This window comes from Pogona vitticeps, chromosome 3 (assembly GCF_051106095.1).
Source record: "Pogona vitticeps strain Pit_001003342236 chromosome 3, PviZW2.1, whole genome shotgun sequence".
Classification (NCBI taxonomy): domain Eukaryota; kingdom Metazoa; phylum Chordata; class Lepidosauria; order Squamata; family Agamidae; genus Pogona; species Pogona vitticeps.
Genome location: NC_135785.1, coordinates 47,238,804 through 47,266,231, shown reverse-complemented (window position 1 = coordinate 47,266,231; position 27,428 = coordinate 47,238,804). Strand labels below are relative to the sequence as shown.

The following is a 27,428-nucleotide window of genomic DNA, read 5'->3' as shown; positions in this document are numbered from 1 at the left end:
TAGCTAAGATACCCAGTGTAGTATATTGCACTGGGTTCCCAACCTTGGGTAACCCCGGTGTTCTTGGACTGTAGTTGCTAGAAGCCTTCACCACCACCTGTGCTGCCCTGGGTTTCTGGAAGTTACATTCCAAGAACACCTGAGTTATCCAAGGTTGGCAAGTATTGGTATAGTTGATAGAGTGATGGACTAGGACTCTGGAGACCTAGGTTTGAAATTAGCTGGGGGAATGACGCTGGTAGAACCACTCCTTAAATATCAGACTTACCTTAAAAGCCCTTCTAGGTCGCTATAAGTCAGTTACTATTTGACAGCACATAACAGCTAAGATTAGGTACCAATGGAGGCACCTAGAGTGCTTTTCCAGTGTTCAACTATAGCTTTGTGTGGTATATCTGTGAAGGTTGTGAGTCCGCCAGGTGAGGCAACATGGAAGTTGAGTCATGGCAACTGGACTTCTCATTAGGTTGAAACGTTTAGCTACTCATCCAAGTTTTAGCTTTTTCAGTCTCAGAAGAGTTGGTAGGAGACCCCCGATATATCTTCCACGTTGGTTTCACTTCCCCCTGGTCTGAATTCAGGGGGGAGGCGCGAATATATCAGGGGTCTCCTACCAACTCCTCTCGGACTGACTCAACTTCCAGAGTTAGCTCATTAGGTGCAGCCAAGGGCTGAGAGGGCGGTGTGTGGAGAAAGCCTGTGCCCGTTCCCTGCTCCTTTTGAGCCCATCAGATAGAAGAAAAGCGTTGGGGTGGCTGGTGTGCGCAATCTGATCTTGGATTTCTCCTTACGTCATTGACTATTTATTTATTTATTTATTTAATTTATATGCCGCCCACTCTACCCAAAGGTCTCTGGGCGGCTTATAACTAACTCAATATCACTCGTTTTATGGCCCTGAGACATATTAACAGTTGCATAACTGCATAACTGGGAAGCTGCATATACAGTAATAACGTGCAACGAATCCCAGTAAGGTTATGCCCAAATGTGGGTTTAAGAAGTCGGGTTTACAACAGCCGCGCAATATAATCCAAGTTAAGACTGCCGGTCAGAGGCGGCGATAAATCTGCTTTCGCTTTCCAGCCACAATAATAATAATAATAAAAAACAAGATTCCCTTTCCAAAACATCTTTCAGTTTCCGGAATATCTTTCGCTACTTACAATTCCAATTGCCGCCCGCCCCGCCCCCCCGCGACCTTCCAGACCAAATCCAGCAAAGGGAGCTTTATGTATTTTCTTCAATGATAGGTCTCACTTCCAAACACATTTTAAAAAAAGAAGTTAAGCTTTCACACGGAACAAGAACGTTGTTGGAAAGAAAGCAGAACTTCCATCTACATTTCTCAGGTGGCAGGTGGTTGGCGAATCAACCGCCGCCGCTGCCTCCTCACAAAGGGAAACCCCGGATTTGCTCCGCGATGCTTCTGACAGGAGGAGGGAACAAAACGGGCTCCTCGCAACTGGAATCCGGAGTACGAGCCTCCCTGTTCTCTTCGGGTGCAAAAGAAAAGCGGAAAGGCAGGGGTGGATCCCCACCCCCCCTCTCTCATTCCCCTCCCTCCGTGCGGATGATTAACCGGAAGTAGCTGCTGCGAGAGCCCAGCGGCGACCGGAACCTCGTCGGTGGCGAAGCTACACGGCGGCGGCGGCGGCGGTGGTTGGGCCGGCTCGGGGTCGGGCTTGCTGAGCCATGGCGGGCACGGCGCTCAAGCGGCTCATGGCCGAGTATAAACGTAAGTGGTCGCGGGAGCTAAGGCAGCTGCGAAGGCAGCCTGGACCGCCTCTCTCTCTCCCCCCTCTCCGGTTGTATCAGTGGCCGGCCACCTCCGCTGGTTTCCCCGGGAGCCCTTTGTCTCGCCCTGCGCCCTCAGGTCCGTCTTTGCCCTTCTCCCTGTCACCCAGGAAGGGGATGGAGAGGGGAAGAAGCCGCCCTGACTGGCATTGAAACGATGGCGCCCCTCTGTGCTGCGGGGCTTGGAGGCGTGCTTTTTTGTTTTTTTGGACTGCAGCTACTACGTATAACCCCTCTTCCTTGGTGGGTGGGGCTGGTGGGAGATGGAGGCAGAAAAGAAAAACCAAACCAAACACTTCCCGTGGGCAGCGTTTAAAAAAATCATTTGCAAATTCACCTTTAATGGAAACATTTCTTATTTCTGTTTCATGGGCTTGCTTACGCTTCCTTTCGTGCTTCGTGGGTGGATCTCAGTGGTGCTGCTGAAGGCAGAGAATAGGTGGCCTGTGCAGGAGGGGTTTGGTTTTTTCACCTGGGCCTGGAAGTCTGCACCAGTGGAGGCAACTGCAAAATAGGGCATCTGATCATGGGTGAAGCTGTGAAGAGCAAAATTGCTTGGTTTTTTAAAAAGGGATTTTGGTGTGCCAAAAATACCTCAGGCAGAATTCTGGTGGTTCCAGCAAAAGGCCCACACCTGCAGGCACCTACATTTTGTGTACCTGGAGCAGGGCCTCTCTCTGGGAAGCATAGACTGCAGTTGCTGGAATTCTCCTGGGAAGAATCCCAGGACAACCCATAAACTATAGTTTAAAGACGAGCTTTCCTCGTGCACTTCTCTCGCCTTTATATTGCCTTTTCCAAAAGAACAAAATTGTTGGGGAAAAAAACAGACCTTCCATCTACATTTCTCAGGTGGTGTCATGAGAGTCTCAGGGGATAACAGGATGGATCGTTCTTTGAGAACTAGAGAACCTAATAAGACTGCCTGTCCCATGATCCCTTGAGACTCCCAGGAATCCTTGCCACTCCAAGGTACCACTAGTAGTGGTTCTCTTCTTGAAGGCCAGTATAATGGCGATGGAACCCTGCATGGAGATGAGGAAGCCTCCTTTTGAAACTCTTGTTTGGGGGCTGCATCACCCAGGATTGTGCCTGGGGAAATTCTGGGAGTTGCAGTCGAATAGAAATGTATTTATTTATTTTTTGGATTTATACCCGGTGCCATCTTGCAACCAGGCCACTCTGGGTGGTTGGCAACAAGAAATGTAACAATATCAAAGCACAGTAAAAATAATACATACATTCAATCAAATATTATAACAGCAGGATAAATTAAGACAGATAGCAATGAAGGTGGTAAAAAGGATGATGAAAAGGATGCCAGAAAGGATGGTAAAAGGGAGGCTGAGAGCTCAAAAACGTAATGCTCGGGGAAAGCCTGGTGGAAGAACCAGGTCTTCAGTGCTCGTTTGAACCCATCCAGTGAGGGTGCCAGGTGGATCTCCATGGGCAGATTGTTCCAGGCTGGGGGCGACTGCTGAGAAGGCCTGGTTTCTTGTTATTTCCCTCTGGATCTCCTTCGGGGTCAAGGCCCTCAACCACCCTGCCTGTGAAGAACGGGTATTACAGATAGATCTGACTGGAAGCAGGCGTTCTGATAGGTACCAAGGTCCTGAACCATTTAGGGCATTGAATGTTATCATCATACCCTTGATGTCGATAGGGAAACGAATCGGTAACCAATGAAGGGTGGCCAGATTGGGGGAGATGTGCTGGAATTTCTTCATCCCAATTATTAATCTGGCCGTTGAATTTTGGACCAGTTGAAGTCTCCATATCAATCTCTATTCTTGAGATTACAAGTGCATGAATCAGTGTTGTGAGTGCCCCCGTGTCTAGATAGGGACGCAGCTGGGCAATCCTCTGAAGGTGAAAATGGGCTGCCTGGACCACAGATGTCACCTGGGTTTCTGTGGTGAGATCTGGGTCCAGGCAGATGCGCAAGCTGCGAACCTCATTCTTCATGGGAAGAGTCACTCCCCGAAAGGAGAGGGGGTTTCCCAATCCACTGACGTCAGGGCCGCCCGCATGCAAGATTTCTGTCTTGTCCGGATTCAACCTCAGTCCATTTGCCCTCATCCACCCCAGAATGGTCTCCAAGCAGTGTTTAAGGGTCAGAACAGCATCCACTGCAGTTGGAAAAAAGGAGAGGTGGAGCTGGGTGTCATCAGCATTCTGATGACACCGGGCCCCACAGCTCCAGATGACCTCAACCAGAGGCCTCATACAGATATTAAATAGCATTGGCAAGATGATCAACCCCTGCAGAACCCCACAATTGAGGATCCACAGGGTGGAAGTCATCTCGTCAAGCTGCACTCTCTGGGGACGGTCCTCCAAGAAGGAACGGAGCTATGCCAAAGTGAGGCCACTGATCCCCAACTCAGAGAGCTGCCCCAGGAGGATACCGTGGTCAAAGGTATCAAAGGCCACTGAAATATCGAGGAGAACTAACAAGGACATATTGCCCCTGTTGGCCTCCCTCAGGAGGTCATACTGCAGGACGACCAGTGGTGTTTCCGTACCATGCTGACACCTGAAGCCTGACTGGAATGGATTAAGGACATCAGTTTCCTCCAAGAGTGCCTGGAGCTGATCGGCCACCACCCTCTCGACCACGTTACTCAAGAAAGAAGCATAGGTGACGGGCCTATAATTTCCAGTTTTGTCCGCCACCAAATTAGGTTTTTTTTTCCAATGGACCTAATGAGTGTGTCCTTGAGGGCAGGAGGAACCATGCCCTCCTGGAGAGACCCATTATTGCAGTGGCTCATTCTGCTGTTACTGGCTTCGCTGCTTTGATGAGCCAGGCTGGACAGGGTTCTAAAGCGGAGGTGGCAGCACAACAGAGCGCAAGCACCATGTCCACCTCATTGGATGTCACAGGTTGAAAGCAAGTTAACCTCATTGAACAAGATGATGCGCTGGACATCTCAGCTCAATCTACTATTTGTAAAAAGGGATCAAGGTCCCAGCGGATGCCTCCACTTTAGATTTTAAAAATGCCGCAAATTGGTCACAGGAAATACTAGAGGGAGGCCTATCACTGTGGCCAACTCTGGATAGATCACGTACTATATGGAAAAGTTCCACCTGCTGGTTGTGAGCTTTACTTATCCAGTCAGTGAAGAATGTTCTAGACGTGATCCTGGCAGCTTTGAGATTAATTTCTGTCGGGACCCTTCTCCAAGTGCTCTCTTCTCCGATTACGCTTCATGGCCCTCAGCTGCTGGTTAAACCAGGGGGGCTGGTTGGGCTTGGTGGCTCAGAGGGCGTTTAGGTGCAATCATGTCAACTGCCCTGGTGGCGGCAGTATACCAGCCATCCACCAGAGCATTGACAGGAGCGCCAACCAAGTCAGCCGGAATCCCCCGCATGGTATCTTGAAATCCATCTGGATCCAGTAACTTGTGGGGGCGGACCATCTTAATGGGTCCAAGCTCCCTGTGGGAGGGAAGTGCTACTGAGAGGCTGCATTTAATGATGACAAGGGGGCCGATACTAAGCCGGCCACCACTGGAGCACACTCTCTGCTCGGCAGCAAAGACCCGATCCAGCATATGGATGCCCACGTGGGTAGGACCATTGACTTGCTGGGTCAAGTCCAAGGAAGCCATGGTTTCCAGGAACTCATGAGCTGGGCCAGAAACCTCAGCCTCCACATGAATGTTAAAAGTTCCCCAGAACCAATAGTCTGGGGGACCTCAACAGTGTCCTGGAGATGAAATCCACCAGCTCCGGCAGGGACTGCGCTGGATCGCGGGCAGCATGGTATGGTAGCACAATCCTAAACCACTCCTCCCCCCAAACATGTGGATGGCCTCTACACCTGGGCTTACCACTGCAGAGAGCCTAGCAGCCTCAAAGATATCATTAAAATGGCAGCTCCCTCCCCCTCGGGCCTGGTCTGCCCAGAAACAGAAGTCCCATGCCTATTCTCTGAGGCTGTGTGGCTGTCTTTAGCCTTGTTTTGTGTACAAAACTGGAAGCTGCTGCAGTGCTTTCTGGGCATCTTAGTTTTAAAGGAGGTGCCCTCTATAGCACGGGTCCCCAACCCCCAGTCCGCAGCCCGGTGCAAGTCCATGGGCTTTCTGGAACTGGGCTGCGGAGATGGATCTCTGCTCCCTCGCATGCATGCACGCACGGTAGGCGTGTCACGCTTGCGGACACAGGAAATGTTGTGATGCAGTTTTGTTTGATGCTAAGGTTCTCCTTAAAATATGTAATCATTAACTTTGTTGAATGATATGTTTTGTCATTACTGTAAGTTTGCCCTGTATAGAGCAATTTGGGATTAAAAGTTAGATCACTAGTTCTCATTGTTTGACCCTCAGTTCCCAGCAGCCTGAGCTGCTATAGCTGGAGTGGGCAATCTCAGGGGCTTTGAAACCAGATTTTTTGCACCCAGCCCCTACCAGTGATTTTACTGGGTTATTGGCAGATGGTTGTTTCCAGGTTTTTGTTTTTGTTTTTCACTTTGAGGGTAGAAGGGGCCGCAGGGGACTCTTTCAAGCCCCCCAACTGAAAACTGCTGTTTCTGGGGGCTTCCGGCAAGAGAAGTACAGTAGATGGTTTTTACCTCTATAAATGCATACATATTTTTCTCCCAGTGTAGTATATAGTGGATAAAGTGATGAACCACGACTCAGGAGACCTGGGTTTGAATCCCCAATTGACCATAGTAATTCACTGGGGGTGGCATTGTTAAACCCATTTTGTCAATGTCACATTGAAACTGCTGTTATCATTGTTGTAAGCTGGATGTGACTTGATGACGTATAACAGATATATATCTTTACTGTCTGCAGGCATGAGCACCATACAGGCCATATACTCCGTCCTGCACAGAGAATATATGCTAATAAACACATTTAAAATTGGGCAGGAATGACCTTGAAGTCCTACAACGATGCCCCTGTGGTGCAGCATAGAGCTTGTGAGCTACATGATGGATGCTCTTTCCTACAGTTTAGCAAATGTTAGGGGTTCTGAGGACAGAGGAACAAAACAGCTCTGCTGAGCAATAAGTTGAGAAACAATGAGCAGGATGGTTTTGGACCCATAACTCGGTGATGTTAGAGAACATGTTTCATGTGAAGAGATGCCCGGTGTGTCTAGGTAGAGCTAGGAAACCCTTTATTAGAGAGAAAGCATTATTTTGTTACTACTACAGTTTTACTGTTATATTACTATAGTGGTAGTGTGGTAGTGCTGCAGGTTAAACTGCAGAAGCCTCTGTGCTGCAAGGTTGGAAGACCAGCTGTCGTAAGAGTGATCTCCCGTCTCTTGTCCCAGCTCCTGCCGACCTAGCAGTTCAAAAGCATGCAAATGTAAGTAAATAGGTACCACCACAGTGGGAAGGTAATGACATTCCGTGTCCAGTCGCGCTGGCCGCGTGACCACGGAAACTGTCTTCGGACAAATGCTGGCTCTACGGCTTGGAGATGGGGATGAGCACCATACTCTAGAGTCAGGCACAACTGGACTAAATGTCAAGGGGAACCTTTACCTTTACCTAGTCCTCAAAGACTTGTAGTAGTGGAAATGAAAATACTTTTTATTGAGCAAAATCAAAACATGAACTTCTTGAATCCTGCTTCTGGTTTTGTCTGAACTAAAAGCGCCAGGACTTCATGAATGCCAAATATATCCTCAGCTCGTGGTTTTCCTTTCCTGAGAAATGGTAGGTTGAGGTTTAAAGACCTATTGACATCATCTCAGGATGTGGTGGTGCTGCGGGTTAAACCGCAGAAGCCTTTGTGCTGTAAGGTCTGTAGATCTGCAGCTGTATGATCGAATCCATGTGACGTAGTGAGCGTCTGTCATTTGCCCCAGCTCCCACCAACCTAGTGGTTCGAAAGCATGCAAATGCGAGTAGATAAATAGGGACCACCTCGGTGGGAAGGTAACAGCGTTTTGTGTCTAAGTTGCGCTGGCCATGTGACCACAGAAGATTGTCTTCGGACAAACGCTGGCTCTATGGCTTGGAAACAGGATGAGCACCGCCCCCTAGAGTCGGACACGACTGGACAAAAATTGTCAAGGGAAACCTTTACCTTTACCTTTTTATTATCATCAAACTATAGGTGAAGTTTGCATCTTCGCCACTAGAGGGCAATGACTCCTTTGTTACAGCCTGCTTTTCCCATCCTCTTTTTCTTCCACTCAGTTTCTCTTCTAGAGGTTTTAGGGCTGGTACTATTTAATATTTTTCTGTAGAGAAATGGAAGAAATAATTTCCGTCTGCTGAAGCAGGGCACCTGTTCACTGAAAAAATCAGAATCAATTTCAAGTTTCTTCCTCATTTAGAGTTGCATATGTTCGCTGTGTTATGTGTAAAACATAGCTCTGCAACAGTCAGAATGAGATTCTAAAAGTGAAAGGGAGAAGGTTTTGTCACAGAGCATTGCAACAAAAGTGTGTGTAACAGACATTGCCATGGCAGTATAGACTCTCTGTGCAGACTAGTGAATAATATCCATTTGAGTTCTTGAAGGCTTTCATGGCCGGGCTCCGATGGTTGTTGTGGGGTTTGTGGGCTGTTTGGCCATGTTTTGGAAAAACCCACAACAACCATCAATATCCATTTGTGGGTGTTTTGGCTTTTTTTTACGAATATGAAGTGTTAAAAATACTGAATCTTTCTCTCTTTTTAATTTTAGAACTAACTCTGAATCCACCAGAAGGCATAGTAGCTGGTAAGGATTCATATTTATTCTTTTGTATTTCCTTCCTTACCTCAGAAATACTGTGACTAAAATAATTGCTTTCTTTGAATAGGCCCTATGAATGAAGAGAATTTCTTTGAATGGGAAGCATTGATAATGTAAGTGAATTGTGTGATGTACATCTACAAAATATCAAAATATATAAGGATTTATGCTGGTGGGTATCATAAAGAAATAACCTAACATCTTGTGTGAATTCTTTAATCAGCAGCATTAAATTCAGAGATTCCTTTAAAATGTTTCAAGTTTTTGATATCTACCCACTTACAGAAGCACCCTAATAGGGCTGGAAAATGTCAGTTTGTGAACTGGGAGAGCTCCGCTATGGGCACAGTCATCGTGAGTGGAACCAGATGCAGAGTTTGCTATCCAAGCAACTTCTCTTTTACTTGCTGTTGGTCTTCATTAGCAAGAATAACTCTGCCAGGTGTGTAGTAATGAGGATGAAGATGCCCAAATACTTTGGGGTAGAGCAATGTTCTAAAAACCTTGCCTTCCCAGCTAACTTAGAGTTTCCTCTCTGTTTCACTGTTCTTTAAGTGGAAAGCCCAGACCTGTGTTTTTAAAGGGTTTGTGTTCAGCTAGTTGGTTTTATAATTTAAGGAAGGACCTTTTAATGCAGAGATTAGCTGGTGCTCAATGGCCTCAAAGGTTTTCCCCTGGACTGTCAAGGCAGTATCATCAGTACATATGAAACTCCTGGAGTATGGGAGCATTGGTTGATTGTTTGTATAAATATTAAAAAGCAATGGTGCTAGGATACTGCCCTTTGTGAGATTGTTCCTTTGATTTCTCTAGCGACTGTGCCTCCCTTGAAATTCCACAAAGAATCCTGTTTTGAAGTAGAATAGCAACCATTTCTGTTAAACCATAATCTTTAGTAAGGAAGTAGAGTTTTTGGAGTAGTAATTGAAGGTGGATAGTATCATATGGTGTTCTAAGGTTGACAAATGCTACTCCATTTATTTTATGTGTTTCAAAACTTTCTTCTATATGCTGGGTTAGATTTAAAATTTGAGCAGTACAGCTCTTGCCATGTCTAAAGTTGGCCTATTATGGAATTAGAAGAGGTTCAATTTTAGGGGCTAGATAGTTCAATATCATTTGTATAAGTAGCATAGTAAGGAGATTGGCCTGTAGCTTTTGGGCTCTGATGGTTCTTGCCTGGTTTCAGTACAGTGACTAGCGGGATGATTTCTATGATGTTTCTCATTTTCTTTGCAACCTGCATTTTAAATCATGGGCAAGTCCAAAGATGGCCTTTCTCTCCAGATTACTCGTAAACATGTTCAAACATGTCATAAACACAAATGTAGGTTACAGAAAAAAATCTGACATGTTATAGAAATCCTCTCCCTTAATGATTACTTTTTTCTTCCGCCATATTTTAGCATTTCTTTGCCTGGTTCAGCATTATTAAACACTTGAAGAAGCCATTCCTTTGTGTTTTGTCCAAAATGTTTAATTTGTTCAATCCAGGTATCATTGAGTTCCACCACTTTTCCATCCATTTATTTTATGGCTTCCTCTTGTTCTGCCAATATGAAGGCAGTAGGAAGTTAACTGGACTTCTCATTTCCATTCCAAACAAAGTGAAGCTAAGAGTTCCTCTTTAAATAAAGAGATGCCCCCTCTATATCACTGATTTCACCAGTGATCAATTTGCAGCCTTTTCAAAATCAAGGATAGAGACCATCCAGCAAGAGCTTGACTCCACAAACAGTTTGATTGAGCTGGCAGGGATCTCCATCACATCTTCTCCCTCTGCTTGATTGATCCTGTTTGAGCCTGTAGCATCGGAGGAAGTGTCCAGGGCTGTGGACCACTGCAGATCAACCACCTCCCCAGCTTAGCCTGTGACCCGCTTGGCTGATAAAAGTGGCCAATGGGGCTACAATAGATTGAGCTGTTAACATTGTTAATGCCTCACTTATGGAGGGTTGCCTTCCCTCACGTGTGAGGAAAACTATTATCTTTTTTTTGTATTTAAATATTTTATTTTTAAACTACTAGGGATAGGGTAGGGAATACAAAAGGTAAAAGGAAGTGTAAGGAATCGGAAAAGGGTTTTAAGGATAGGAGAACACAGTATACAATCATCCAATCTATTCATATTAGGTGTACATGCCTCTGATCTGTTCATTTCTCAATGCAAAAAACAACTTTGTATTCTTGACAGACAGACAGACAGACAGACAGACAGACAGACAGACAGACAGATAGATAGATAGATATTGTTTGGTTATCCTCTAAATATCAGCTTATATTCATGTTTTAATTTAAATCTAAGTTATTCTATCTAAGTTATTCTCTATCAAGAAATCGAGACCAATTATAAAATACATCCCCTCCTTCAATTTCCTTCTGTCTTGGACGTACATTCAGCCTGCTTGGAAAGGTATCCATTTCTAGCACTTCCCATATTTTCTCAGTACTCTTCTCTTGTTCCTGTGACTCTATCTTCTTCCAGTTTTGGGGAAATAAAATTAAATCCAGGACAGTAGTCTGATTTTTAACATTACCGTTTCTGACTATTATAGCTAGGTAGCTCACAGGGTAACTCTTAATCTCATCTATGTTACCTGACATCACTCTCAATAAAAACTGTTCTGGAGTTAATACAGTTTCATTTAACTGTTGTTTAACCTTTGATGTTTTCCCTTTCATCAGGTCTTCTACCTGGCTGAGGCGCTCATTTACCTGCTGAAATCCTGTTATTATTGTCATTTGCATGGTAACCAGCCATTCTTTATCTGGCAAAATTCCCAACCGTTGATATTTAACATTTTAAATAGGTCATTTCCATCTTTTCAATACCATATGGTTTGTATAAATAATATGTTTTTGATTCCACTATTTTATCAACAAACCAAACCCATCATCATAAACCTCCCCTAGGTATGTCCTCCCCTCCATGCCCAGATATTATAGCAATATTATCAAAATCCACAGAGTCCAACCAAAAGAGAGTCCAGACTAAACATCAAACAGGGAGCCAGTCTCTCTCTCTCACTCTCTCTCTCTCTCTCTCTCTCAAAAAAAGTTGTAGTCCTTTAATAACTCCAGGCCTGATTTTCTTAGATCCTCTGTCTATTTATTCCATTAAATTCCTCTCACTGATGAGCTGATAATTTACTGTCTGTTGCTCCCAGAAATTTATTCTTCTAAAACCAAAAGTGTTTCTGTTATCAGAGTCCCATTCGACTCTAGTCCTGGCTTCTCCCGCTCTTCAATCTATGTCGCCACACTGATGATTCATTGCCTGTTTTTTATTCCCAAAAGCTTATGCCTCCTGCTCCAAAGACAAGATTTTATTTTCAAAGTCCCACTCAAACTAGGGAGAAAAATCCAGACTACACAGCGCATTGACAAGATTTCAGTCCCTTGAAGCCTGTTGAGTAGTATTTCTTCTGGGATTTTTTTTCCAGAAACACAAGATTTTTCTGTCTCACTGTGTATCTCAATGACCTTGAGCCAGCTTGCTATTTATAAACTTGCTGTTTAACAGTCAGTTCGCTTGAAGAAACAGGCTGGCAGGCACGGCTCGCTGCTTCCTCTTTCTCCTTTCGGTCAAGCATTTTCACTTTAGTTTCTTTTACATCTTAATGAGGTTATTCATAAATCAAAGACTTACTTTGTTATTGTGCATTTTCGGCCACATTTTTGTTCTCCTTCCTTGGAAATTTGAGGGTGGAGTTTCACACAGCTTTCTGCTAGAAGATGGCCTCCTGTCTCCGGTCTGTGCTTGGATGAATTTTCAGAGAGAAGAAAGACTTGGTTGCTGCCAAATCTTCTACCTTCTGGGCTCACCATCTGCTTCAGGGTGACCTCTCCTGGCCTCCCCTTTGGTCTGCCCCTTTCTAGGGGGACCCCAGACCGCACAGTTCCAACTTTTCCCGGGAGCTGTTGCCGGGAGCTTCTGGCTTCGCTGCGATCAAGCTCCTGAGGAAAACCATTATCCATCCCATTCTGAAATTATCTAATCTGGTGATAGATAACCGTAACTAAGCCAATTGCAAATATGCTCTTCATAGGCAAGATGATTGGGTAGGTGGTGGGAGAGCAGCTCCAGATGTACTCGGAGGAGGACAATTGCCTTGATCCATTTCAGTCTGGATTCAGGCCATGGCATAACTGCACCAGTTGCACTGCACAATGATCTTTTAAGAAAGACTGATGGGGAGGGCACACCCTGTTGGTGCCCCTGGATCTCTCAGAGGTTTTTGATACTGTCAACCATGGTATCCTCCTGGACAAGCTTGTGGAGTTGGGAATCAGGAGATTGGCGCTTAGCTGCCTCTGGTCCTTCCTAGGATGCCGAATCCAGGGAGTACAGCTTAGGGATGAGTTGTTGGCCCCTTGGGCCCTCAATTGTAGGGTGGCCTAAGGATCGTCAGTTTCCCCAGGGCTTTTTAACATCTATGTTAAGCCACTGGGGGAGGTCATCAAGATCTGGAGTGTGGTGTCATCAGTAGACTGATGATATGAAACTATCTTTTCTTTTCATCCTGTGTGGCAGATGCTGTCTGAACACTGGAATGGTACCTGGCTTTGGTTCTGGAATGGACCAGGGCTGACAGGCTTAAGCTGAACCTGGACAAGATGGAGATCCTCCTTCTGGGGAGTCCCATTGACACACTTGAGAGTTTTCTCCCTAGGCTGGATGGTGTTGACCTTCTGCTTATGGATCAAGTTCAGAACCTGGGCATGCCCCTGGATCTGGCTCTCTCTTGGGATTCCCAGATTGCAGCTGCATCCAGGTTGGTCTTTAATCAGCTTAGACTCATTACCTAGCTCTGCCCCTACGTAGATGAGGGAGCTCTCAGGACATTGTTGCATGTGCTGGTGACTACCAGGATCAACTACAGTAATGCTGTCTACATGGGGTTTCCCTTGAGATTGGCCAGGAGACTGCAGAGGGTCCAGAATGTGGCTGTCAGGCTAGTGGTGAGTGTAAGTAAATTTGACCACACCTCCCCAGTCCTGGCTCACCTGCACTGGTTACCTGTGACATTCTGGGTCAAGTTTAAGGTTTCGATGCTCACCTGTAAAACCCTCCACAGTTTGGAACCCTGCTACTTGTCAGAGTGCTGTTCCCCAAAATCATCCACCTGCACCATCAGATCCTTCCAGGGAATGTTTCTCTTTGTGGCCACTCCGAAGGAGGCCAGAAAATTGCCAATGAGAAATTGGAGCTTAGCAGTTGCACCAGCTTTGTGGAACTGGCTTCCAGTCAAGCAGTGCCTGGCTCCCTCCCTTCACACTTTTAAGAGCTTGCTGAAGACATTGCTCTTCAGAGAGATCTTCGAATACAACCTCGCTTTTATTTTTCTTTGCCTCTTGCCTAGCCTCTTTTAACATGAATAACCTGCGCTGTTGTAGATAGATGCTGATTAAATTTTGTTTGTACTGTTTGTTTTATCATGTTGTTGCTGTCTTCCTTATGTTTCTGTTGGATTTTATCATGTTGTTAACTGACCAGAATAGTACATTAGACAATTGGAGTGGTATATAAATCAATGAAATAAATAAATATATTAATATAAACTATTTTGACCCTAATTTTTCCATGTTTGATTACCTGTCACAGAAAAAATGTGGGCTTTCTCCTCACTCCTAAGGGAGACACATTGTTTTTTCAGCACAGTGAAGGGCACATCTATCGTGATTAAATACCCTGTTCTTTAAATACTTTTGAATTTTAAACACATTTATAAGTCTACTGCCATTGCAGGGCAGGTGTGCCTTACAGCTGATTGATGAAATCAATCTAGGACCATAGTGTGATTTTTTTGTCTTAGTTCTATAGCTATGAAGTGCTACTCACCTGATTCTGAATATAATTAACTTCAACATGGTCAATTGATTTAAGAACCTTTTTTTGCAAGGAAACATGTAGTTTCACTGCGATATCATTTACGTGGTAGTTTTTTCCCCTTTCCAGAAAAACATGATTGCTTCGTGTTTTTTGCACAAAAGCATTTTGCACAAAATCAAATGTAGTAATTTTGTGCAGAGTTTCTGAATCAGGTGAATGAATATATTTGATCTTGTCACTTCCAGTGCAAATGAATTGATGTGATTGTAAGTTGGATATTTACTGAAGGAGAGAGTACTGTATCACCCTAAAATACAGTAGTATATGATTTTGGAATCTTAAAGGACTTCCATTTCCATGTGATATCAGTCAGGCGATGTAAAGTTCAATTCACTTAATATGTGCAGGGTGGGTTAATACAGTATATTTTTCTATCTTTTATCAATGTTTAGTGAATCAGCTAATTAATTTCAAAACTGATGATATTTCAAAACTGTTAGTACTTGTTGCCACAATAGTTTAGCCTGTTGAAATAATACAGAAATATTCATTAGAACGTAGTTAGCCTAAAGGCTGCTCTTAAAAACAGCAAGTACAAATGTAAGACACTATTTCAAAAAGCTGTTTGGAAAAGTAATTATATTTTAGCTAGATATAGGACTTGAATGTATATATTTACCTCAGTTTGGAATTCCCCTGTGTGCATTGTAAGATGTGGCAGGGATTGCTGCTGGTTTCAGGAAAACAGGAGTTGATAATATTCTTAAAACAATGATTATCGTATTAACTAGGCTTCCATAAGTGTTTATTCTTTAAACTAATCTTTTTATGAAGACTTCCTACCCCTTTGTTTTCTGTAATTGTACGTTACTGTAATTGTATGTTAATGCAAAATTTTATTGTGCTCTTCCATATGTTCTAAAATACATATAAAGATATGGCTATCAGTCTTTTTTTTTTCTTTTTTCTTTTTCCCTTTTTAGCCCTTTACTATTAAAGCAAAGACTTTACTGATTTCGAAAGTTTTCAGACAGTAATTGTATATCATTTTAGACAATGGCCAGACTCATATTGGTGTTCATGCAAGGTTTTCATTAGTTGCCATAGCTGATTGCAACTAATTAAGTGCCACATTGTGTCTCTTTCATGCCTGATCACACACCTCCTTACGTAACCAAGATGTGCCTCAGCACCTCATTAGTTAGTCACAGCTAACTACTGTGAGTTACATAAATCTTGCACAAACACCACTTAGCACTGTGACCAGTTTTGTAGATAGTAATGGGTTGCGTTAATTGTCATTGATCTTTGTAAACTGAGAATTGAAAGAGTAATACAATGTTTTGAATGCTTGAAGAATGCAGTCCATAAGAAAGTGACCACTTGCTCAGTGTCACTTTTAAAATGTTATTTGGAAAAAAGGAATTGTATCCTAGATAGGCCTTTGCTCTGAAGCACAGTTCTTATATTCTCATGTATTGGTAAAAGCCATGTGCACTTATTCTTTACTCCTGTTAAAACATAGCGAGTAGTATAGTGGAATGACATTTATATTAGAAATTTGCTTTCTGTAAAATATGCTTTCTGTGAAAGTTACATTTGAGTAGCAAACATGTGATGTGATTATGCAGACAAAAATCAAAATGCTGCATGATACAGTTAATGTGTGTTCCAAAGTTTTAAATCTGAGATGGAGCATCATGCAAACTGTGGCTGTAACGTGCTCCCTAAAGACATTTGTGGCGTCCCAAGACCCCAATTTCAAAAATGCAAAAGGCCCTCTACTCCAAAAAAACCAAGAGAAGGAAAGAAACCAGAAGGGCCTATTCAGGCACTTACCATTTACTTGTTAAAGAAATTGTCATTTCCAATCCCAGTTTGTCTCATGGAAAGACTGGACAAAATTTGCCTCTCAGATCATCCAACCCTATTTTGAAAGTTACTAATGTAGAAGGAGAAATCATTTGACTCGTGGAGGTTCTGTAGCAGTTTGTTGTTTTTTAATTTGTGAGATGCAACTTTTAGAACTAGGATCAATATTTTCATAGATAACTAAGGAATGCTTCTAAAAAGTTACAGAGAAGCTACTGGCATTTTATCCACATGCTGTGTTTACCATACTTCAGAAACATTTATATCTGCCCTCCCTCTGCAAAAATCCTCATCAGGTTGCAGATTTCACAATCTCTAGTATCATTAACTCGGGAGAGCCATGTTAACTTTTCCTCTTTCTTGTTTGTGATATCATTCGCTGCCACAGATTGTTCTCATAATATATTCACTGTATTTATTTTGACAAGCAAAGGAAGCCTAATCTATTTTACCTTGTGCTTGTCCTGGATGTGAGTGGCTATTCTTGCCTATTGTCAAAGAAATAGGTTAGGCTAAAAAAGTTAGATGGATCACAAATAGCAAATGACCTTTGATCCAGAAAGATTGATTGCCCAACATAAATGTTCTGTCATTCCAGTATAGACCACATCTATTTGATTTCAATAATTAGGATGAAGGTTTTGTGGATTTTTTGGGGGGGGGGGAATGACAATTCCCATAATTCTGCCCAATCTCCTGTTCAGAAAGAAAGCTCCCAGGTAGCAGTAGGGCAAGAACAGGAAGCTTAAGTGGAACTAGGTTTGACTATGCCTCAAAGTCTAGGCCTTTCTCCAGGCTGAGTCACATTTGTCAGTAAGGTGCCTACCTATCAGGGAGATCTCCAAGAATGGAGAATTAAAATTTATTTATTTATTTTAAAATATATTTAAAATATTTTATCCCACCTTTCTCCTTAAAAAGAACTCTTTAAGAACTTCTCCTTTAAAAGGCAGCTGAAATTTTTAGTTCCCACCAAAATTGAAAATCCAATTCCTGACAGTCATAAAATGCTTATTGCTTTTTAAAAAAACACATACAGTGCAATGCTGGAAAGACTGTACATATTTGGCCATAATAGGAAACATAAATATGTCTTATACATTTGTGCTTAAAAACAATCTTATTTCAGCAGTGATGATGACAAATGTATGATGACAAATGATCTAAGATCTGCCTTCCGTGTATGGGAAGGCTATTGAGAAGAATCCTCAGAACCTTTCTTAGTATTTTCAGGGAGTTGCTTCCGAGAGAGGTGTAGGAAGTCTGCTTCTACCAGCTGAGTAGCATACACCTCAGTCTAGTTCTAGCACAGAATTGAAAAAATAGTGGGGCAATTTAACGTTAAACCATGACTAAATTGCTCCACTACTTTTTTAAGAAAAGGTGAAAGAGGCAGATTGTATCTGAGTAGGAGGAAAGTAAAAGAAGAATCAGGCTTCTTTACTACTTATGGATATCACAGTTTTTCAAATTCAGTTTAGTATTCGTATTTGAAGTCACTTCAAGTATGCATAGAAAGACTGTTCACGGGGCAGCTGTGTTGTTGTAGCCGAATAACAGAGTCACATGACACCTACAAACAAACAGATTTATTATGGCATGAGCTTCCATGTACACAAACTGTCTAGAAATCCTATGGGATTTGGGAGATTTCCTTATAAAATGATTTTCTTTGCCAGAAACTGGTGGTGTTTGCATGTATAGTTTACACACTCACTTGAAGGCTGAGTGTTTCTCTTAGATGTATCTCATTTCAAGAGCCTTCAGCATGGCCAGCTTGCATTTCCTAATTATGAATCCTGTGGTAGCTTTGCTTATGTGAGTTATTATATTACATTCATAGATACGCACTCTATTATGTAGGGCCATCACAGTAGTGTTGCATGATGCTTACTTAAACTGTTTTAAATAGCAGTTTCTGACACCTTCATCTGTGTATTAGAATCTTCAAAGCAGCAAGATTAGCACCTGCCGGCAATATTTTGACGTGCAAGCAGTAAAATCTGGAACATGTCTTGGAGACAGATTGAATATAATTGAATAAACACACCCTAGTAATTAAGTAATGTTGTGACCTTCCTAGTAATTAATGTATACGCTTTGATTTCTCTCCCCTTTAGCTTTTGTTATAGGTTAGAGAGAATGGATAAGATGAGATTAACTGTTTATATATGTAAGACTTCCATTTGAAAGGTGAATAATTTGAGTCTTTCAATATGTGTCGGTTTACCTCTCTACTAACGTGCCTCCACTGAAGATACTTTTGTAGATGTGGAAATTAGCATCCAGTGAATCAGCTGTGTTGACTGATAAAAGACAGATGTAGGATGATGGGCTGATTGAAGAACTGCTGTCCTGTTCATTAATTATGTTGTGTGTCTAACTCTTTTCTGGTACAGCATGTGTGAGTTGTCATCACTGGACGAAGCTATCATAGTACAGTGGTGCCTCGCTTAGCGATATTAATTCGTTCCGAAAAAAATCGCTGCTAAGCGATTTCATTGCTAAGCGAAACACGGTTTCCCTTTGAAATGCATTGAAAACCGGATAATCCGTTCCAATAGGAACGAATTGCAGTCCTTAAGCGAAAATCGCCATAGGAAACATCGCTAAGCGAAACGCGGTTCCCCAATTGAAATGCATTGAATCCTATTCAGTGCATCTCAATGGGGGGAAAATATAACAACAAATTAAAAGAGAGTCAGAACAAAGTCAAATTTAGTTAACAAAGAGTTTATTAAGTGCACTTTGTGATTTCAAACATTTTAAACAGTAAACTTTAACTTTATAAATAACAGAAAAACATTTAAAAAACAGCAGACATGAGGCAGGAACTTTAAGTTTATAAACATTAACTTTATAAATAACATAGAAAAACATTTTAAAAACAACAAACATGAGGCAGGAACATTGGATCGTACAAAACTCCTTAGATACAGAAACTCTTCATAAAGTGCATAAACATACAGAAACATAAGAACATTTTCAGGAACTGCATAAACATACAGAAACCAACAGTACAGAAACTTTTTACATTTAACATTTTAAAACTGAACATGTGAGGCTGAAGTCTCTAAACCACCAGGACCAGTGTTCAGTTCAGGAACCTGGAGGCACACAGAACTATCCCCACATCACAGGAAGCAACAGTCTTCTAGGAGGACGAGGGGAGGAAGAAGGCAACTGGGCACCACTGGTGGAAGGAGCAGGTTCCTCTTCCTGTCTTGGCCTCTTCGTGAGGAACCTCTCCATGGTCAGCTGCTTCTGCCGCCTTTTAAGCATCCCTCTGAAAGGGGACACGAGCCTCTCATCAAAAGTGTGCACAAGGTTATGTGCCAGAGCCTTGTCCGGGTGGTGCCGCTGTATTAGAGTCTGCACGTTCTGCCACTGGTGCAAGAGCTTTTTCAGGTCCCTGGTGGACAGCTGTTCCTCCTCTGGCTTTTCTTCCTGCTCCGCCATAGCCTCAGCCTGCATCTCAACCAGCTCCTGGGTGGACAGTTCCTGGTCGTGGCCCTCCACCAGTTCAGAAATGTTCTCCTCTGTGACCTCGAGGCCCATGTTCCTCCCCAAGGCCACAATGTCCTGCATCACTGTGGACCCTGGTGCAGGTGCAGAAACACCAGTAGCCACACAGTCTGGCCAGAGCGTGCGCCACACAGAGTTCAAGTTCCTCTGGCTGATGCTGTCCCAGGCCGTGGCGATCATCTTGAGGCATACAACAATGTCAAAGTGCTCCTTCCAAAATTCACGGAGGGTGAGGTTGGTGTCCTCGGTCACCTTGAAGCACTGCCGGAAAAGCTCCTTCGTGTAGCTCTTCTTAAAGTTGGCGATGACCTGCTGATCCATCGGCTGGAGTACTGGGGTGGTGTTAGGCAGCAGGAACATTATCTTGATGAAGCTGAACTCCTGCAACAAGTCGTCCTCAAGGCCTGGAAGATGGGCAGGAGCATTGTCCATCAGGAGCAGGGCCTTCAGTGGCAGGTCCTTCACAGCTGGGCCAAAAGCGTGTGACCCAAGCCTTGGCATTGGATCGCCACATCACCCTCAGCTGGGCTTTGTCCACCTTGTGCTTCTTGAAAGCCTGTGGATTCTCAGAGTGGTAGACCAGCAAGGGCTTAATCTTCAGGTCCCCGCTGGCGTTGGCACAGAAGAGGAGGGTGAGACGGTCCTTCATGGGCTTGTGGACAGGCACCTTGCTCTCCTCTTGCGTCAGGAAGGTTATTTTGGGCATCCTCTTCCAAAACAGGCTGGTCTTGTCGCAGTTGAAGATCTGCTGTGAAAGGTAGCCCTGTGTAGTCACGACCTCCAGGAACTCCACGGCAAAGTCCTCAACTGCAGTAACATTGGAGCTGGCAGCCTCTCCGTGCCTCACCACGCTGTGGATGCCGGATCTGGTTTTGAAGCGTTCAAACCAGCCTCTGCTTGCCTTGAACTCTTCTGGCTCGGCTGAGGTTCCGGGCTGTTGCTCCATGAGGTCTGCATACAAGGTCCTGGCCTTCTCACAGATGACAGCCTCAGTCACTGTGTCCCTTGCACACTGCTTCTCTCCCATCCAGATAACAAGGAGCTTCTCCACCTCCTCCAGGACAGCTGGCCGGTTCTTTGCGATCCTTGTGATCCCCTTCGCTGCATCCGTGGCAGGATCTTCTCCCTCATCGCTACAATGGTGCCGATGGTGGATGGATTCCTGCCATACTCCCTGGCGATGTCCGCGATGCGCTTGCCTCCATCGTACTTCCGGAGGATCTCCTTTTTCATCTCCAGGATCATCTTCTCCCTGGTCGGCTTGCCGACCTCGGCAGAAGCAGGCTTCTTGGGACCCATGTCAGCTGTTGCTATGTTTATAAAAACAAAAACAAAAGTCAGTGCTTTACATCCGCTTCACCTACCCACACACCTTCCCACACCTGGCCAAAAGTGCCCTGGACAAACAAGTGGCATAACACCCCCCCAGCACAAGCTAAGAAAAAAAAAACCACAGGAGAACAAATTCAGACCTACCTTTTGCTGTCCCAGAAGCTATGGAGAACTAGACTGCAGGCCACACCATGCCACGTCACAGGAGGATGCCTGACCAAAGAAATTTAGAAAGAAATTAGACTTAGCATAACTACACCCCCCAGCACAAGCTAAGGAAAAAAAACAGACAGGAGAACAAATTCAGACCTACCTCTTCCTGTCCCTGAAGCAGCAAACTCCACTGCAGGCCACACCACGCCACGTCACAGGAGGATGCCTGACCAAATAAATTTTGAGAAAAATTAGACTTATCATAACTACATCCCCCAGCACAAGCTAAGAAAAAACCACAGGAGAAGAAATGCAGACCTACTTCTAGGTGTCCCAGATGTTCTGGAAAAGTCCACCAAGGCCATACCACATGACATAAAGGAATGCCTACAGTAAAAAAAAATCAAACTTGCCATCATACTTTTGCATTCAAACCCCCACAACAGAAGCTACTGTACCCCCTAAGTTTCCCCTGCAGGGTACCCAAAATTTTAAATCACATTTCTGCACGCTTCTCCCACACAGAACGAATGCAATAACAGATCCAAATTCTCCCAGGAAAAACCATTTAAGGAAAACCATTAAATTAAGACTCATGCAACATTTTCCCCCCAACCAAGAAGAACAAAACAGTAGCCAGTAAAATTTTTAAATTCAGGTTTTAAATTTAAAATTCCAATCCAAGACGCAGCCATCCACAGAACACCAGAAAAATTAAGGAAAACTATTAAATTAAGACTCTAGCAACTCCCCCCCCCCACATGCATGCACAGAACACCAGAAAAATCCATGCATGCACAGAACACCAGAAAAATTAAGGAAAACCATTTAAAGTGAGACTCATGCAACATTTCCCACCCAACCAAGAAGAACAATAGCCAGTACAGTACAGTAAAAAATTTTAAACTTTTAAAAGGCATGCACAACCCCCCCCTGCAATTTAGCCAAAAATAAGAAAATAAAAATACCAGTATAGTACAGTAAAAAATTTTAAACTTTTAAAAGGCATGCACAAAAAACCCCTGCAATTTACCCAAAAATATGAAAATAAAAATACCTGTAATATTTATGCAATAAAACCCACCACCCACACAAGAGAACATACCTCTTCTTACAAACAAGAAGGAAAAACAGAATTGTGAAATTGTGTTTTAACCACTGCACCACGAGCCTCGTGGCGCAGTGGTTAAAACGCTGTACTGCAGCTAAAACTGTGCTCACGACCTGGAGTTCAAATCCCAGGTAGCCGGCTCAAGGTTGACTCAGCCTTCCATCCTTCCGAGGTTGGTAAAATGAGTACCCAGCTTGCTGGGGGGGGCAATGTGTAGCCTTTATAATTAAAATTGTAAACCGCCCGGAGAGTGCTTGTAGCGCTATGGGGCGGTATATAAGTCCAATAAATAAATAAATAAATAAACAAATGTAAACTTACCTTCTGCTAGCCAAGTTCTCCAGAAGAAACCAAAGTTGCTCCTCACGAAGTCAGCCCTGGAACTCCACGTGCAAAAGTAAAGCCAGGATGCATGGGGAAGGGTTTTTAAACCTTCCCTGCACAAGGCACAATGCATCCTGGGTATTGACTGTTTAAATTTGAAAGAAAGCAACTACAGGGAATAACACCCTGGAGGCAGTCGCATTGCGAAACAGTGACCATTAAAACGCCATTCAAGCGAAGCACGACCTCCGGGCTGTTTAAACCATCGGTAAGCGAAACAGGGGACCCAAAATTTAATTGCTATGCGAAGCATGGTCCCAACATTGCTAAGCGAAAATCGCCCATAGGGACCATTGCTAAACGGAGTGCAAAAACGCTCCGAAAAAGTCGTCGCTAAGCGATTTCGATGTAAAACGGAGCGATCGCTAAGCGAGGCACCACTGTAATTATATCATGGACTGGAACCATCTTATGATCCCATTCTTATATGCGGATGTGAGGAAAAATCTCAGTATTAAATGGACCATGGAAGAATATAAACTAAAACAGACATTTCTATAAACACGGTTGAGATTTTCTTGTGGCGTTTTAAAGACTAACAAATTTTATACTAGTGTCAGCTTTCATGGATCAAAATCCACTTTTTTAGGCACTCGCAGTCTGAAGAGCCACAATCTTTTCTCTCTTTTCTTTTTCCCCTGTTCATTTTTGCCAATATGCTGAGACATACCAACATAGCCCATTCATTGGAAATTGGGGTTAACTGAGATTCCATACCCCCATGTGGGATGGATCCAAACAAAGAAATATTTTTTCTGAACAAATTACAGTGGTGCCCCGCATAGCGACATTAATCCGTTCGGGATTAATTGTCGTTATACGGAAACATCGCAATGCGGGAGGAAAAACCCCATAGAAACGCATTAAACTTCGTTAAACGCATTAAACGAAGTTTAATGTGTTTCTGTGTGGTGAAAACTCACCGATATGCAAGGTTTCCTCCATAGGGCCGCCATTTTCTCCACCTTGGTAAGCGAGGCCAGCGCGGGCGGCCATTTTAGAACCGCCGATCAGCTGTATGAAAATGGGGCCTTTGGGAGGAAAAGCCCCCATTTTCGCACAGCTGGCCGGCCGGGGCGCTTCAGAACGACGGCGGGGGAACCCTTCCCCTGCGGCCGTTCCGAAGGGCCTGCCCGCCAGCGGCTCCAAGTGGTGGTGGCGGGGCAGGGTGTGTGTGTGGGTCCGGATGCCTTCCAGGAGTGCTTTGCCTGGAAACCATCTGGATCCACCCTACCCTGTCCCTGCCACCCCACGCCGCCTATCCCAGCCATGCTCGGACTCCCGGGAGTCCGAGCATGGCTGGGATAGGTGGCGCGGGGCGGCTTCAAGCGGCGGCGGCAGGGTGGGGTAGGGGTCTGGACGGCTTCCAGTGCTTTGCCTGGAAGCCATCCAGATTCACCCTGCCCCCACCACCTCTGAGAGCCTTCCGAGCTCTCAGAGGGCTTTCTCCAATGTTGGAGGTGGGCCCTTTGAGAGCTCGGAAGGCAAATGTCGTCGGTCGGCGGTGGCTTCAGGGTCCTTCCGAAGCTGCCGCCCACCGCCGACATTTTCCCCAAGCTGAGCGGTGGGGCTCCCACTGAGCTGGGGGGAAATGCCCCTTCCGAAGGGGAATGCAGGCGGTGGCCACCAGCAGCTCCCGCCGCTCAGCTGGGGAAAAATTGGGCTATGGGGAAAAATCGCTTAGTCAGCATCGCATGCGGATTCATCGTTAAATGGGGCGCTCGTTAAGTGAGGCACCACTGTACATGTATCTGATGTTTACATTAGTTCATAGCTTAAAAAGAAATTGAGACTTGTATTTGCTAACTTTAAGGAACAGAATTTTAATCAGGATGGGTTGATTTTAAATTCTGTTTTTAGCTAAATAAAGACCAGTTTTTGAATTGACTGATGATTGAAATTAAGTTACCTATTTTCTAAATTGTGCATTTTCCTGAAAAGGCTCACACTGATTGGTGCAATCATTAAAGTGTTTGCAGGTAAATAAAATTTTTCATATTTCTGTACTGAACATACCTCTTCTTACAAACAAGAAGGAAAAACAGAATTGTGAAATAAATGGATTTTGGTTTACTATTCTTTATATATTTGGGAACAAGATAACTTAATAAATGCAAGGGCTACAAATCCAGCACATTTTAGTGCTCTGTACTTTTCAGAATTAAAGGTGATAAAGCATCTTGTCTCTAAGATGAAAAGTTAAATATTGATTCCATGGACATATTCATATATTGCCTATCAATAATTTGCCTCAATAAGAACTGTAAATGATTTTTAAAACAGTTTTGTTTTCTAATATGTGGCACATAACATTAACTAGAGTTTTTACTGGTTTCTTCTGGGATCATTATGGACCTAAATGTATGGAAGACCTAAATACCTGTTACGATATTTTTGGAAGGAATCATTTATCTGTTTTAGAATAAGGAAAGAGAGATAATGGCCACAGCAGTGGAAGCTGTCCTTTCCTGCTTTTCATTGTGTTTATGGGTTACAGATACTCTGTAGGACTCCCTCCAAAATAAAAGTGGGGCATGGGACTGCCTCTAACTGGAAGGACTTTCACATTCCAGAATAGCTTGCTTGAGGAAAATCTGGTAGTCAGCTTAATCAGTTAAACTGATATTTTTTATCATTAAAATTAAATATATTTATACATAAAGTATCCCCTTTTCATAATAAATACTGTAGTGTAATTTTACCACATTTCATTCCTCCTGTTTTAATTATTATCTATTGTGCATTTTGTAATACATTGTCTTTGAACTACTGGTTTTATTTAATTGGTATTTATATTGCTATGACCCCCAATACACTTTAAAAAGTACCAATACATGCAGTTTCAAATATACAACTGTATTTGTTATGCAGTTCCATAGGGGAAAAATACTTCCTATATTGCACTTCTGTAGTATCTTACTTTGGAAAATGTGAAAAGGGCCTAAAGTTCTTTAATTGCTCCAAACACCTAAAATCTAGGCTGGCTGATAAAATAATATATGAAACAGATTTAATCATGTTGCATTTTAGAAATCTTACTGAAGATTTTGAACTGTTTGTCTCACAGAGCAACTGTTACCAATAGGTTATATACAGTAGTGCCTCGCATAACGAGCACCCTGTTTAACAACGAATCCGATTTTTCCCCATAGCCCCCCGGCGGGCGCTTCGGAGCGGCCGTAGGGGAGGGCTCCCCCGCCGTAGTTCCGAAATGCTTCGGCCGGCCGGCGCTTCAGAACGACGGCGGGGGAACCCTCCCCCACGGCCGCTCCGAAGCGCTGGCCAGCATTTTCGCGGCAGGCGCTTCGGAGCGGCCGCGGGGGAGGGCTCCCCCGCGGCTGCTCCAAAGCGCCCGCCGGCCGGCTGTGTGAAAATGGGGGCTTTGGGAGGACCGAGGGGGAGCCCTCCCCTGCGGTCCTCCCAAAGCCCCCATTTTCACACAGCTGATTGGCAGTTCCAAAATGGCCGCCGCAACCATTTTCACGCGCTGCCCTGGATTACCATGGCGGCGCTACAGAGGATCTTTGCATAACTGAGTTTTCGCCCCATAGGAATGCATTAAACAAGGTTTAATGCGTTTCTATGGGGTTTTCCCTCCCGCATTGCGATGTTTCCGGATAGCGACGATTAATCCGGAATGGATTAACGTCGCTATGCGGGGCACCACTGTATAGTCTTAGACTAAGCCAAAATGACTTCTTCTCCTTATTGCATGCATCCACAGCTGCATTTCAATAGATAGTAAAGTCCTGGTAGTATTTGACAGTAATCTTATTACATTCCAGTATGACTTTTGCATTTTTATTTTAAGTAGCTAGAGTTTTGGAGGTAGGTTTAAAGTAGTGCTGATTCATCTAATGCTCCACACATTAAACATTTCTTTTCTGGTTTTTAGGGGCCCAGAAGACACTTGCTTTGAGTATGGAGTTTTCCCTGCTATTCTCAGTTTTCCTCTTGATTATCCTTTAAGTCCGCCAAAGATGAGGTTCACATGTGAGATGTTTCATCCCAACAGTAAGTTCTACTAATAGTTGCCACCTCGATTTTCAGCATGGGTGATTTGTGCCATCCAGTCCTGTTTATCTAGTCTTGTTCATTTACTCATTCATTTTTCCCATTAGGCAACAGGAGGTTAAGTGACTCCATCACTTAACTCATTTTCAAACTTAGTTTCGTTTTGAAAACTGCTGTAGAACTAGAGGGCATATATATCATCTAGTGTTGTTGTTGTTTAGTCGTTAAGTCGTGTCCGACTCTTCGTGACCCTATGGACCAGAGCACACCAGGCCCTCCTGTCTTCCACTGCCTCCCGGATTTGGGTCAAATTCATGTTTGTCGCTTTGATGACACTGTCCAACCATCTCGTCGTCTGTCGTCACCTTCTCCTCTTGCCTTCACACTTTCCCAACATCAGGGTCTTTTCCAGGGAGTATTCTCTTCTCATGAGGATCACCTAGTATAGCTTTCTTTAATACTTTTAACTACATTTAAAGAGATATTCCACCACTAGGTGGACAGGATGGCTGGCTGGCTGGCTGGATGGCTGGCTGGCTGGCTGGCTGGCTGGCTGGCTGGATGGATGGATGGATGGATGGATGGATGGATGGATGGATGGATGGATGGATGGGGGGTGGGTGGGTGGGTGGGTGAGTGGGCGGGCAGGCGAGTGAGTGAGTGAGTGAGTTTGAGCTTTGAAGGGGGAATATTT

General features: G+C 43.9%; 1 protein-coding gene across 2 annotated transcripts in view; it reads left to right on the top strand.

Annotated features, from left to right (window-relative positions):
• Window positions 1–1,576: 1,576 nt before the first annotated feature.
• UBE2G2 (ubiquitin conjugating enzyme E2 G2) overlaps window positions 1,577–27,428 on the top strand; it is a 33,049-nt gene continuing 7,197 nt past the window's right edge. The window contains exons 1-4 of one of the 2 annotated variants that reach the window (XM_020787410.3): window positions 1,577–1,738; window positions 8,460–8,495; window positions 8,578–8,623; window positions 26,616–26,734. In XM_020787410.3, coding sequence (XP_020643069.1) covers window positions 1,696–1,738; window positions 8,460–8,495; window positions 8,578–8,623; window positions 26,616–26,734 — 244 coding nt within the window. In that variant the 5' untranslated portion in view covers window positions 1,577–1,695. The remainder of the gene's footprint in view (window positions 1,739–8,459; window positions 8,496–8,577; window positions 8,624–26,615; window positions 26,735–27,428) is intronic. The other variant, XM_078389309.1, reaches the window with a different exon arrangement.